This window comes from Maniola hyperantus, chromosome 7 (genome assembly GCF_902806685.2).
Source record: "Maniola hyperantus chromosome 7, iAphHyp1.2, whole genome shotgun sequence".
In the NCBI taxonomy this organism is placed as follows: domain Eukaryota; kingdom Metazoa; phylum Arthropoda; class Insecta; order Lepidoptera; family Nymphalidae; genus Maniola; species Maniola hyperantus.
This window is the reverse complement of record NC_048542.1, coordinates 6,726,456-6,740,819: the sequence shown is the minus strand read 5'-3', so window position 1 is coordinate 6,740,819 and position 14,364 is coordinate 6,726,456. Positions and strand designations below refer to the sequence as shown.

General features: G+C 35.5%; 2 protein-coding genes across 20 annotated transcripts in view; one reads left to right on the top strand and one right to left on the bottom strand.

Annotated features, from left to right (window-relative positions):
- Positions 1-14,364, bottom strand: part of shot (dystonin-like protein short stop) — a 263,692-nt gene that overhangs the window by 7,268 nt on the left and 242,060 nt on the right. For 14 of the 19 annotated variants that reach the window (XM_069499573.1, XM_069499572.1, XM_069499576.1 and 11 more), the window contains 9 exons: positions 14,107-14,183; positions 12,904-12,975; positions 11,966-11,998; positions 10,601-10,675; positions 9,924-10,095; positions 9,427-9,544; positions 8,832-8,941; positions 8,153-8,275; positions 7,208-7,325 (listed from right to left, as the gene is read on the bottom strand). In XM_069499573.1, coding sequence (XP_069355674.1) covers positions 7,208-7,325; positions 8,153-8,275; positions 8,832-8,941; positions 9,427-9,544; positions 9,924-10,095; positions 10,601-10,675; positions 11,966-11,998; positions 12,904-12,975; positions 14,107-14,183 — 898 coding nt within the window. Of the gene's footprint in view, positions 1-194; positions 332-1,201; positions 1,268-7,207; positions 7,326-8,152; positions 8,276-8,831; positions 8,942-9,426; positions 9,545-9,923; positions 10,096-10,600; positions 10,676-11,965; positions 11,999-12,903; positions 12,976-14,106; positions 14,184-14,364 lie in introns of all 19 variants that reach the window. The other 5 variants (XM_069499577.1, XM_069499584.1, XM_069499586.1 and 2 more) reach the window with 3 other exon arrangements.
- Positions 1,765-4,200, top strand: LOC117983605 (protein wntless-like). The gene has a single exon (XM_034970218.2). The coding sequence runs from the start codon at positions 1,877-1,879 to the stop codon at positions 3,506-3,508; it is 1,632 nt and encodes a 543-aa protein (XP_034826109.1). The 5' UTR covers positions 1,765-1,876; the 3' UTR covers positions 3,509-4,200.

Below are 14,364 nucleotides of genomic sequence, written 5' to 3'. Positions count from 1 at the left end.
AAATGGATGGAGATAATCCATGTACAAGATGCAACAGAAAAGCGAAAAAAAAGAAATCCCAAACCGAATTGCTCCCTCTACTCTACTGTGCGCTTTATGTGGTAGGTACATGTGCGAAACTATAGCTTATAAATTTCTAACCTGTAGGAAAGGTTTTTAATTAAAATAGAAAGTAGCAATTATTAGCTACTTACCTTGGTTATAGGTCCAGTGGATGGAGGTGTATTTGTGTTAGAGCGAGGCGTACGCGGTCTGAACGCAGCCATACTCTGCGATACTCCATCGGCCAGAATGAATTGCTCCCGGAGTTCGATGTTGGTGCGACCCTTGGCTGCATGCGGGCGGCGTCCGATGTGCAGGATCACAATAAGGGTGGGATTGGAAAGGTTGAAAAAAACCGTTTGGTAACAGGTTAGGTGGAAAAAACACCAAAAGTGTAAAAATAAGGAACGTGCATTGGTAGTGAGGAAAAGAAAAAAACAACAAACAAAATCAGAACATGTCATACAAAACAAATGAACAAAACGCAATTAACAAAATAAAATCAAAAAAATGTAAAATGTAAGTGTGCATTAGGATAGGAATCATAAAATATAATTAGTTTTATTTTCACTGTCACTAAAATATATGCAATCTATATAAACCAAGAGCAAGTTATTAATTTAAAACCATTATGTACTGCTATGATCAGAACATTTAAATATTTCATAATACTAATGTGCAGTAAAATAACTATAATAAGTGAAATGATAGTATGGTCTTGCACTTGACTTATATACATAAACTGCTATAAAAATTAAAAATACTGTAGGTATGCAAATAAATTATAAAACATGCTAATTTAAGAAAACATTTATAAGCAAAATAACTAGAACCAATACTGCTCATCAACCCCATAAATCAACCACCATAGGCATAAAAACAGCTTTCCAAAATGATTCCTTATATTTTGCACAATAGTAATGATAAGCCTTTATTAGCATTATTAAAAAGTAGCAAACATATACTCGCATTACCTCGCAATAATAACTAAAATTGTTAAGCCACACCAACGAATACAGATCTGCAATGGAGCAATTTTGTATTTCGAATAAAAAATACATTATTTAAAACAAGTAGGTAATAAAATATGTACCTATAGCAAGATTTTGACAAAGTAGAATGATCCATTGCAGATCATAATTTTATTATTATTTATTACCGAGTGGACAACAAGCTTCATGCTGCTCTGGTTTGCTCGGATCAGGCAGCGGTAGCACTAACGAAACTACATAAATAAGGTATAATGGGATCGAACGCAATAAAAATAATATATAAAAGAAAATAAGGATGAAGGAGTCGGATTGGGTAAAGCAAATACGAATTAGTAAATTAGTAGCAACATCAATCAATGTGGAGAAAAGACTTTACTTTTAGCCCTACGATACGAGCTTTTAGAGTTGAAAAATAAATAAACAGTGAAACAGTAGCAGTGGAATATTTTTGCGATTTATTTTCCATCTGTTTATTATCATTAATAGTATTTGTAACTACCGGTCATTGTTTTTCATTTTTTTATTTAATTGTTTACTATTAATTAATAAACTACGAGTATTTATAGACCATGTATTTAGTATGCATAATATTAAGTTGTCAAAGTATTTGCGAAAACGTAAAATAAAAATAACTCGTTCACATCATTTTCATAACGTTTTACGTTATAACGTTATTTGTAAAAGTTTTGTGCTGGTAACATTGCTGTCTGCGCAATGCGCATGTCAATGTCATTTCGTCAATTTCAATTAGCGTCGGTCTCAACAACAATGGAGTTCGGTCGATTTTAGTACCGATTTTAATTATCATAGAAATACAATCTTATTCATTGCTAAACCGTAAAATGGCGGGGACAGTAATTGAAAACTTAAGCGGAAGAAAGCTTACTGTATTAGTGACATTTCTTTTATTGTGTCAAATAATATGTTTCCTGATCGGTGGATTGGTCGCACCCGTGCCTGCAAATGCACAAATCATCCTCGGAACTGTATGCAAAGATAAGTCTGTTATGAAAAATGATACAACGAAGTGGTTCTACAATCGCGGTACAGGTAAATGCGAGGAGGTCGACCTTGACATTGTTCATCACGACTTATCCGAACGTGATATAGTTTTTGCATTTCAAATGCCGGTGCCTCGAGAGTCGGAGAATTACGACTATTCCAGATGGCAACAGAACTTAATAGGCGTTTTGCAAGTGGACATTAGCTACCACTCTCAATTGGAAGTGACGCCACGCAGTGCCATAACAATAGATGCGCGGTTGGCTTACCGAAACAAAGGCGATCCGGATGATGCTTGGAAATTATACACACAGTCGATGGAAAGGAGGGTTTTAGACTGTGATATTGATATGAAATCTGAGAAATACTTGTATGACTGCTCACCTGTACCATTGTTTGAACTAGGGTCACTATACCATGATTATTATTTGTTAAATTTACGGTTACCTGTTGACACACCCGACATGAATGCACATATTGGTCACATACAAGATTTGTGGGTAACAGTTATCAACCAAAATGGAGGTTTTACTAAAGTGTGGCTGTCTTTGAAAACAGTATTCTTTCCATGTATCATTGCAATACTTGTTTGGTTCTGGCGTAGAATTCATATTTTAGAAAGAAAACCTGTTCTACTGGAAAAGATGCTGTTGAGCTTAGGGATAGCATTGTGCTTACTAAATGCACCTATAGAATATTTGACATTACAATTTGACTTGCCATTTATGCTATTATTGGGAGATATTAGACAAGGAGTATTTTATGCAATGCTGTTTTCATTCTGGCTTGTCTTTGCCGGGGAACACATGGTCATTCAGGATGTATCGGCCCAGAGCTCAATTAAACAATATTGGCGTCACTTGAGTGCTGTAGCTATGGGTTGCATCTCATTGTTCATATTTGACATGTGCGAGAGAGGCGTTCAGTTGCGTAACCCATTCTACTCTATCTGGGTGACAGATTTAGGCACAAATTTAGCTTTGACATTCATAATACTGGCTGGTATCTCAACTGGAGTTTACTTTTTGTTCCTGTGCTACATGGTTTGGCAAGTTTTCTTGAATATCTCTCACAAGCGCCAGAGTTTACCGACCATGAGCTCAGTCCGCCGCTTGCACTATGAAGGGATCATTTACCGATTCATGTTTATGATGTTAGCCACGTTGCTATGCGCAGCCCTAACTGTGATTGGATTTATTTTGGGTCAAGTGGCCGAAGGCCAGTGGAAATGGGATGAAAATATAGAACTTGAGTATACTTCTGCATTCTTCACTGGAGTGTATGGAATGTGGAATATATATATCTTTTCCTTATTAGTACTATATGCACCAAGTCACAAGCGCTGGCCAGATAACGAAAATACTTCTGATACTCAGAATTTGAGCGAGGAACATGAATTTAGCCCATTGCCGACAGAAAGAAGTGAAATTTCATCTCTAACTTCCTTCATGCGGAAGACTACTGTTGATTAACTTCAGAATTGTTCATGACTTGTGAAATCTGAATCTCAATATAATTACATTTTTCTCTTTTCTACCAGGAAGTAGACTTTCTGTTTTTTATATACTTAGATTAAACTTTGTAGTCAAATCTGTAGCTTTAGTGTTAAGTTTAAAAACAGTATTATTCACACAATATTTGTAATCAAGTATTTGCCATTTGAATTCCATTTTAAGAAATCTTCTCTTGTGCTTGTAGTGTAGGTCTAACCTGAATTAGTATTTACTAACATTAGTTATTATATTCTAGGTATTTGATTAAGTAAGTATAATATTAAAAATAATTGTTAATATTGTAGGATTGTTGTATTGTCTAAAAGATTAAATGGTATGCATGAGATTTCCATTTGAGACAATATGAGTCATAGAACAAGTTTTAAAATCTCAGGTTTACTTTTGAGTCATAAAATTCACAAATAAGTTGATGAGACACTTGAATATCTTTATGTGGTTACTACATAATGTTTTTCTAAATTTATAGGTATATATCTTGCCATCTAAAATTACTTAATTTTTCTGTGATAATGCTTTCAACAGTTTTTCTACTTTTGAATTGTACTTTTATATTGTTTACAATGTTGTCAGCTTTTTGTATTGTTTTTTTTGTATTATAATAATTATATGACACATTTTGTACTGGATTTAGAATAAAACTTTAAAAAATACTTAAATGTTGGTTATTTAACACCCGGCTAAGTTATGAAACACACAACACAAATAGTTTAGGGCCCGTCAACACCTGTTATTGGACAATAATATAATTCCCATGTTATGGGGTTAACACATTAAATTGTAAGTAACCGTAACGTTTCTGATTGCCACTTTGAATATCATGTAAATTGTAAAGGATAAAATAATTGAATACCTTATTAATTATAATACTCACCACAATTGACTTTCTGTTTTGCAAATGTTATTCATCAAAACAGAATGTCAAATAAAACAGTTACCAAAATTTTCATATTTTATGAAAATTCCAGTAAAATTATAAAACAATTATTAAAACCTATTAAGCACATAGTATACTACTTTTTAAACCGATTCAATAGTTAAAAACTATAAACCATGGATTTATTATTTAGAAATCTAAATATCTAATAATCTAAAAATATAAGAGGAAAAGGTGACTGACTGACTGATCTACCAATGTACAGCTCAAACTACTGGACAGATTAGCCTGAAATTTGGGATCCAGATAGCTATTATGACGTAGGCATCCGCTAAGAAAGGATTTTTGAAAATTCAACTCCTAAGGGGGTGAAATAGGGGTTTGAAATTTGTGTAATCCACGCGGACGAAGTCGCGAGGATAAACTAGTATGAAAATAAGTTAAATGTGCAGATATTTAGAAAAAAATATTATTTATGAATGCAGCTCTTATAATTATTGTTTACAATCCATAAAATTATTCCATCCACAATTTTTGATTTCTAACTTATTGTACTGGAATTCTAAATATCTGTTATCCATTTGTGCTAATATTGCAAATGTTTAAATAAGCTAAGTACATATATATTTAAGGAAAACTGACTGACTGACTGATCTATCAACACACAGCTCAAACTACTGGAACTAAGAGGGTAAAATAGTAGGGTTGAAATTTGTGTAGTCCACGAGGACGAAGTCGCGGGGATAAGCTAGCTAGTAAGTTTTAAAAAGTTACATATTTTCTTTATAATAAATATATTCTAATAAAATTAGATGGTCCAGGACTGTGCTCATAATATGTTCAGATAAGTCGACTGATTATTCCTATATTGGACTACAGATCGTATTTCGGTATTTCGTTTAATAGTTAAATTTTAATTGGTGATAATTAATTCTGTTCAGTATTGTTATTCCTACATTTTATTTGACACCTTATAATAAAAATAAGAAATAATTTCGCAAAATATTAACATAAATACTGGTATTTAGACCGTCACAAACCCAAAAGGCACAACAAAATTAGCTGGGTGTTAAAAAGTTGGTAAGTACATTTATATGCACCTACCTATAAAAAGGTTCAACAAAGAAAAGATTTCCAATCATTTATATGGTCCAGTCTAAACACCAGGAAAGATACTTATTACTTAGTAAATATTAATTGTGATTGAGTCTTATCTAATGTCATGTAACAAAACAATGTGATGATGATTATAACATGGGAAGGATGTGTGGTGTATAATATAACAGATAGCTATGTATTGTGAATAAACACAGGTATAACAAGGTATTTATTTTTCATACAACAGCTGATTAAAGCATAATCCTATACTCTGTTTAGTCCAGAGTTCTCTGGAGATAAATTCTGGAGATTCTCAAAAAAATTGTTTTTTTTTTTTTTTTAAATTTATTTAAAAAAAATGTACAATTACTTCTATAGTACACAACAGTCGAAATGGCAATCGAGGAGGGAACGCCCCACACACGCACAGCCCCCGCGCTAACCTGGTGCGGGATAGCGCAGGTGACGTGCAAGTAGGCATCCACCTGCTTCATATCCTGATTGCCATCTCGACCTGTCGCGGACTATATGTAACGGTAGGCACAGGTTCCTATAACTACTAAGTTTCAATTTTACAGGTCTTATAGTTTATTATTAAAATAACCAGCACAAAGACAGACAGATGAACTGGATGTGTTCCTTGTTATAAAACCACTACTACTACGTTGTTACTACAAAATCCTAAAAACAGTATTTGACATTTTAATACTGTAGATTTTATTTAGTGATTTTTGACATTTTGTTTAGACTTTGGAGCAACAGTCAAGACTCATTCCACACGCCCGCTTTTTATTCATTAATACTTCATTTAAGTTACACCTGTGCTTATTTAGTGATTAAGAAGGTGTGTATGTGAGGTTTATCTATAGGGTGTGGTGTTGTGGTGTAGGAACTAATACAAATGTGTGCAAACACTGTTTAAACAAATTTGACAAAATTTTATAGTTATGTAGGTATGCTAAATTTTTAATAAGTAGGTATAATTATTTTGTTTAGAATCTTACAATCTTCTATTGAGATTTTCAACTAATTGCATGTCAATAAGAACAAGACTTTTCTGTTCAACAACTGTGGCCATAGGATCGGAGAGTCGACGCTGAACTAGTTATTTAGTATTTAGGTACTCACACTTAAAAAACAAAACAAAAATTCTAAAAAAATCTTTTACCAGAGAGATAAAAGCATTGTCAGAGAGGTAAAAACATCATTCATTTAGGCGATCAGGTATAAGTCCACTTTTAGGTTTGTCAAAGTGCTTTAATTGTTTATTTAATTCAAGGGTTATTAATTTTGAGTAATTTTATTTGTGTAAGTTAGATACCTAATACTTATAGGTTAATTACATAGTTTTGTGTACCTACCTCATCCTACAGCAGAATTGTGTGATAGTGTTACATTGACATAAAAACCAAAGATGCTTGCTTGCTTGACCAAGCCAAGTTAATAATAATATGTCTATTTTTAATACACCAATCCTATACAAAAACCAAAAAACTAATTTCCAGTAGGGCATTTTAAGACTTAATAAACGTTTTGTCTGTTTATCGATATTCTACCACTCGGAAATAAGGTTCTACTGAGAAGCCGGCAAGAATATCTCGGGTTTTAGGTCAATTGTAGTGAATAACAGAATGAAAGTGACACTTGTGTGCGTGCATGTGTCGGTGTGCGCGGGTGGTACGTACCTCTGCAGGGGTCGTTTTTGACCAGGAACTCGTCCAGCGCGACCCAGCCGCCGCCCACGCGCACCATCACGGTGGAGCGCAGGATGCGGACCAGACGCAACTTCTGCGAGTCTCCGAACTAAACATAACACTTATCTTAAGACTACGTGCCACATGAACGGGCAAAATACAATTATCATTTTGCTTTAAACGCACCAGCAAATAAACCTGGGCTTTTTGCCCAGGTTTATTTCTTTATTTCTTTAAGCAAGACGAACGTGGCGATAAAATGCTCCATATAAACGAGCAAGATAGAGTACAGCTTCGCTTCGGTTGAGTTTCCTACGAGACCTGTATTCACCGAGGTTACAGAGGATAAAAAACCAGACCTTTCATAGAATTGCCTTCGTAATACTTATTGCACGAATTTTTATTTTTAATGAAAGGTGATTGCAATGTAGTTCGACTAGTGGAAAATGATTGATGGGGCATTCCAAGATGAATATGTACTAAAGGATGGTTGGCAATTTTTTAAACCACCAGGCAATTCTAAACGGCTTCTTCGCAGCAGCTAGTCTTTCCCTAAACTGCGAATAGGAACAGGAAACCTAAGACCTCTGGCTTATAATGTCTCAGCAGACCTCGGCTTCAAACATAATTATTGCTGACAGACGACTGCAGGTTCCTATAGTGCGCGCAAAACAGCAGTCCAATCTCAACACGAAGAGTATGACAGCGATTTGTACAAAAAGATCTCTGCTAGGCTTGTGTATTTAATTCTTAGGCTATGCTATGTGTAAACCGATTTTTGCCGATTGCAAGATTGCTCCAGTGATGTCGGCCAGCAGGGAGAACTGGCGAATGCTCGTGACACACATAACATCTGCCTTTAAGACGTCGCGCGTCGCTTCGTGATGACCACGACCATTTTGGTGAGTGTTAAGATGAAGAAGATATCTAACTCACCCTGTATTTGCCCTCGCCAACCTGGAACACCCTGAATTTCTGCCGGCATGTGCACAGCATCACAAGGCGCTTCACTTCATCGTGAATCTTGTCCGCGTCGGACGGCGGACCTCGTCTTTCCACCTGTAGGGAGCGTTCGTGTTAAAATAAAGTTCTGTCACAAAATGAAAATAGGTCCTGTCGACCAAAATCCCCCACGGAGGCCAATTCTCAACGAAGAGTAGCCTTCTACACAGGAGATATGTACAGTACACAAGTGTGTGCACAATTGCATTCTATTCCCCCACTCTCGTAATCCCATGGGACGGCAACTCTACCGCAGAGAGCTCAAACGCAGAATCGTTGGCTGTACCTGCTCTTCATGGCATGGGGTTGTAACAACACCAACTTCCCATTTCCGGGCCGCTACGAAGAACTTCTTGTCAGAAAACCCCAATATCTTTTTTTGCCCGATTCGGGACCCAAACCCAGGTCTACATGGACGACTAGACTACCTAAGTTTTCTGTTTATCCTATGGTTTTGGATTTTCCCATACTATCCCAGTTAAAAAATTGTTTTGTTGAGACCTTACAATCTACAAAACAGTGTACTTATTTTGGAAAAAAACATATGGATGGGCAAGGCAATAGATAAATTAGAATAGGCTTCGATTCATTTAATAACAATAGAAGAACTTACCCAGTCAGGCCTGAGCGCGGCGATAAACTCTTCCCAATCTATAAGACCACTACCGTTTCTGTCGAACAAGTCTGCCACCGCGCCCATTTCCAGCCGGGATGTGTCGAATTCTGTAAAAGAGGTACTTATTGAATTTCACTGATAATTTAATAGATATAGCACGCACGGGCAAATATCCTCTTTTTCCAAGACTCCCTTATCTGTCTACTCGGACCATCTAATTAATTGAAAATGAAGTTGACTTGTAACTGGGGCGTTGACGAGTTTCGGGAATCCGAAAAGGTTTTAACCACAAGTTATTTGAACTTATCAGGTATACGCCACATGTCAGGTCCGCCCAATTTAAGTAAAGCGGCTGTAGCAAAATTCCTAACCTAAGCCTTTTTAATTTCAACAGATCAGTGCAAAGTATGCTCGGGTTATGTCCGTGGATTTTATCAAAGTTGAACTCAAGGAATCGGGTTAAGTTTACTTTAAGCTACCTATACCTATTTCTATCTGTGACTTCCGTGTGAAACCCAAGTTTTTGGATCTTATGCAAGGCAATAGAGAGTTTGTTTAAAATGAAATTCATGAGTAAATACTCAATACTCACTGGTGTTGATAATTCCATCGATAAACTCATTGCGCGCTATGAAACCGTTGTTGTCTTTGTCCATCTTGCGGAACAGGTCCGTCAGACGGGACTTCTTGTGGTTCATAAACTTCAGGAACTGGGGGCAAAATTTATGAATTAAATTTTTATAGATGTACTTAGATACATTTTAGACTAGATTTTTAGACTAGATTTTTAGATAGATTTTGGGCTTGTAATTAGCTTGTTCTTACACGTGATTATCAATTTTGAGCTGCAATAGAACAAATAGATTTGGTATAAGTATACATATTTCTATCTCTTGTTTATTTGACCTCTTTTTGATTGCACTATGGTAGCGCCTGTAATTATACGTTGTTGATATATGTTATGATTTGATAGCACATATTATTAAGGATACTTTTAGACCTGTCTCTACTCTCTTTAAATTAGAGATTCTTGTACACTGCTGAGTAGGCACCATTCGCTACAGAAAATGAAGATAATTTTTTTCTTACCCGCTTTCTCCAATCATCCCAGCTGAAGTTGGAGACGCGTTGCAGTTCCTTCAAATGAGCGAGACGCTCATGCAGCCGTCTCTGTCTCTCCCATGCTAGGAGCCACACTGTACGCCATTTGTCCCACAGTTGTTTCACGCGTGGCGACCTGAACTCCGGTTCCGCTCCTTTGCTGTTTATACAAATAGTATTTTTTTAGCATGTTACAAATCAAAAAGATGTCGAATAAAAAATATAAGGTATATTTTTCTTACATGTTAGACAATTTTTAATCTTTGTTTTATACTGTTATTGTTATGACATTGTTTCCAAGCATATTTATAAAGAAATATTGCTTCGACGCAAATATTATATGTCAACATAAAAGCTACTCCATGCTGTTTCAATGTAAAAAAACCCAAGCAAATATATCTTATTAACATCCTATGTAGAAAATAATGAAATATCTACTGAACTATTAGGAATATAAAAAAAGATAGTTTCACAAGGATAAAAAGCTACACTTTCAACTTTACATTGTTACGAGTATATTACCTAACCATAATTTACAACAAATGTGGACCAGTTTAAATTATGGCAAATGTCAACTGAATTTTGTTATTGCTTTTAGTCGGTCTATTAAAGACTGGGTAGACAGAAAACACTGAAACGTAGGAAAATGTTAGCGTTGTCCTTACCTTCCTCTAGGCGGGAATCGGGGTCCGTAATGCGGTAGGTTGCGGTCCGGAGAATCTCGGCCCGGACTGAGGCGACTGGAGTGGAGCACACATCAATAAAAACACAAGGACTTACAAACGCACAGACCCATACCTTGTTAGTAGTGCGGAGGCTTGCTGTTAGTTGTGCCGAGTGCCGTTAGAGAACTGATGTCTGAGACTTGGTGTCTTTAGAGTACTTAGAAGTGGCGAGAGGTGGCCACGGACACATTTCTCTAAACTTGTACAGTTGTTCTATATCATGAGGTCTACTCAGCCTTGGTTGTAATAGTGAACGATACCGATAAGTGTTAACATATTATTCTTGTGCGTAACGTAAACCGTGTCGCTATCGACACTCGAGACTGACCACCATGTGTACCTACACTAAAATAATGTATACGTGTGCACTCACACAGAAATAGCACTCGGACTTCGTGAAATAGAACATCTGTAATAGAGCAAGATCCCGATAGAGCCCGACCTGCCTTATTTTCTGAGTAACAAAATGTGTTGGATAGAGTAGTGTTTGTACGTATCTTTAACGTTCGCGTATTTGCTAGCTTGAGCCAGGGTACAATTAAAAGATAAAGGTACGTAAAAACATTACTCACTTTTCTTAAAGTTTTGAGTGCTGATTTTTATGTAGGTATGTTTAAAGAATAATCTTACGAGCTCGAAAGTTATAATGTTTTTTTTTTATAAAAGCTTAAGTACAAACCCAATCGAAGTTGTTGCTTGTTGGTAGTTTGCAGCAGTATATAGTTAGACCAAGACCCAGAAATTGTGTAGAGACAAGGTGGTAGATATTTCATATCAACCATAGTAATCATAATAGACATTTACGTAAGCAAAAAAAAATTTGATGAGAAGATTTTATTACGAGGTTAAATGTAGCTTGTATAAATTTTAGAGGGTAAGTATTTTTGATTTATAAAATTAATAGGACCAGAATTTCGACAAAGATTTACTCAAGTAAAATCAAATTTTAATTTTACCGTTGATAATGAAAAAAACTAATTTTTTAAATTTATTTAGTCTTGGGGATAAAATAAATGACTATTATATTAAGATTATAATAATAAATAGTCTAGTTCACAGAAAGCCATGCAAAACTCATAATAAATAGGTATAAACCTACAATTTTGAATATTTACCAAGTCTATAATATTTGAATATTAAGCTAAAGTCATATAGCTTCTAATAAGTAGGTACTGTAGGCACTTATATAAAATGTCATACATTAAAAAGGAACAACATTTTCTGCAATTCATTATTATTTTCTACAAGCCAAAAGAGAAACAAAATCAATACATAAACAATCCTAGAATAAAAACCACATCAAACCTTCCTCTTCTACTTCGACTGTGATTCCTGGACCTGCCGTCGCCAAGCGTGACATGAACGAGACAGAAAGCCACATTTACACATGTTAGAGCGAGATGAAGCTAGTATTGTCATCATATACCCAAAGAGAGACGTGTCTTATCGTCATCCAATTGGTTAATTACGTCATTGCTTATACAGTGATATTGATATTTACTAAGATACGTCTTTCTTGGATTATAGCAGTGATTAATTATTAACATTAACAAAAAGCATTTTCACATGTGATGTACACAGTACATTAAAGATGGTCGCACATTACCTACAGCATAACCAACGGTGCGAATGACTCATCAGGACGCATTTCATTTATTTAAAATACATTGATAGGTGCTCCGCTAGTAATGGGCGATCAGCTTTGAGACTTTCGCACGGGTAAGAAAAATGCTGTAGTTTTAACTAATACTCGGTTTTGTTTGTATTAAAAAAAATCGAAATCGCCATATCGATAATACATTTTTCTCTCCCGTGCGAATAAGCCCTGATGTAAAAAGAACAAAATCTAATAAAATGTACACAGTAGGTACATACAATAACCGGTAGGAAAGATTGCACATCGAACTTTAGAAAGAGACACACGGCAGCTTCAGCTTCGTAGTGTCGTCGTGTCGTCTCTGACATTCATACCTTTGCGACGTTTTTTCGCTGACTTGTCAGTCGACGCCAGAGACGATGCTCTATAAAACAGAAGCTGCCGAATATCTCCCTCTAAAGTCTGATGTGTACCTTTCCAACCTGCTACTGCACTTTCACTTCTTTTCAGTGTTATGGATTATCCATCTACTTTAAACATAACATTAATTTTATGTACACGGAAGAAGGAATTTATAAATGTTAAAACAATACTTAAAAAAGAATGAAACGAGTAATGGAATAAATAAATAAAATAAAAAACAAACCTGAAACGTCTACTGCCATAATAATCAGGCGACACCGATCTCTCCCTATGAAGGTCGTGCTGCGAGCCACGGCTGATGGCAACATTCACACCATGCAATGACGTCACAAGATGGCGCCGAGTGAAAGAAAATAACAACGAAATGAAAAAAAAAAACGGTGAAAGACTTAGCGGTGAAATGACAGCGTGGAGATTTGTAGCAGTGTGAATAGAATAAAACAAAAATGTGACTTTATTAACTTCGACGTGAAATTTATTAGACACAATATGGGCATGAATAATTAAAACCATTGAGTAATGCATACTAATATTATAAAAGCGAAAGTGTGTCTGTCTGTCTGTCACCTTTTAACCGATTTTTGACGTTTCATACAAAGATAGCTTGCACGCCTGATACGAACATAGGGACTACTTTATCTCGGGAATCAAAGAGTTCCAACAGGATTTTTAAAAACTCCACGTACCTACTGACTTTGATGTTAAATACCTACCGAGATACCTTGCATCCTGGAGCCAGACATATTTTTTAACCCAAAAATTCAAAGAGTTTTCACGGGATAATAATAATAAATCTAAATCCACGCGAAGTCGCAAACATCATCAATACTCATATTATAAATGCGAAAGTGTGTTATTTTGTTGGTTTATTGGTTTGTTGGTTCGTTTTTCATTCACGTCGCAATGGAGCAACGGATTGACGTGATTTTTTGCATGGGTATATTTAAAGACCTGTAGGGTGATATGGGCTACTTTTTATCCTGGAAATCAAAGTTTTCCTACGGGATTTTTAAAAACCTAAATGGAAGTCGCGGGCATCAGCTAGTCTACTATAAACATAATTCTTCTCTTTTACTCTTATTGAAATTGCATAAGAGGGCAGTTTAAATAAATGTCAAGTCGAAGTCAACTTTTGTTTCTCACTTAAAGTTAATAGCAACATTTATGTAAGTGAGATAAAAATAAAACAATGATTATAATAAAAAAAGCTACACATTATAACCAATTAAAGAAAACACAATTACCTATCTTACACTTACTTTCTACAATCAATAACTTCCTGCTCCTGTACTACCCACCAAATCAAGAATTGTGCAATTATTTATTTTCTAGTACGCGTATCTCCTGTTTTTATATTGACTGAATTTCATATCTCGTCAATAGGTATAGTACAAGAGCAAGAGTCGAAATTGTGCATGTTACATACCTCGGTGTTCCTTTAGTTGCGGTTTTGGCTGAAACCTTGCGCGGTGTTGATTCGCGGCCCTGGCTTTGACTCTTAACCTAAGAAAATAACATATTCTAATTAATTATATATTTTTTTCAAATTCTAAACTAGCTGTTGCCTGTTACCCACGATCTACGTTTGTTTTCCACGTTGACAAAAGCCTACATTTTTTTGCTTTCATACACAAAAATATAACAAAATAATATCTTACAATAAAAGAACACATGAACTTTTCTA

Coding starts and splice junctions, on each gene's coding strand:
- LOC117983605 (XM_034970218.2), top strand. CDS start 1,877: ATGGCGGGGACAGTAATTGAAAACTTAAGCGGAAGAAAGCTTACTGTA.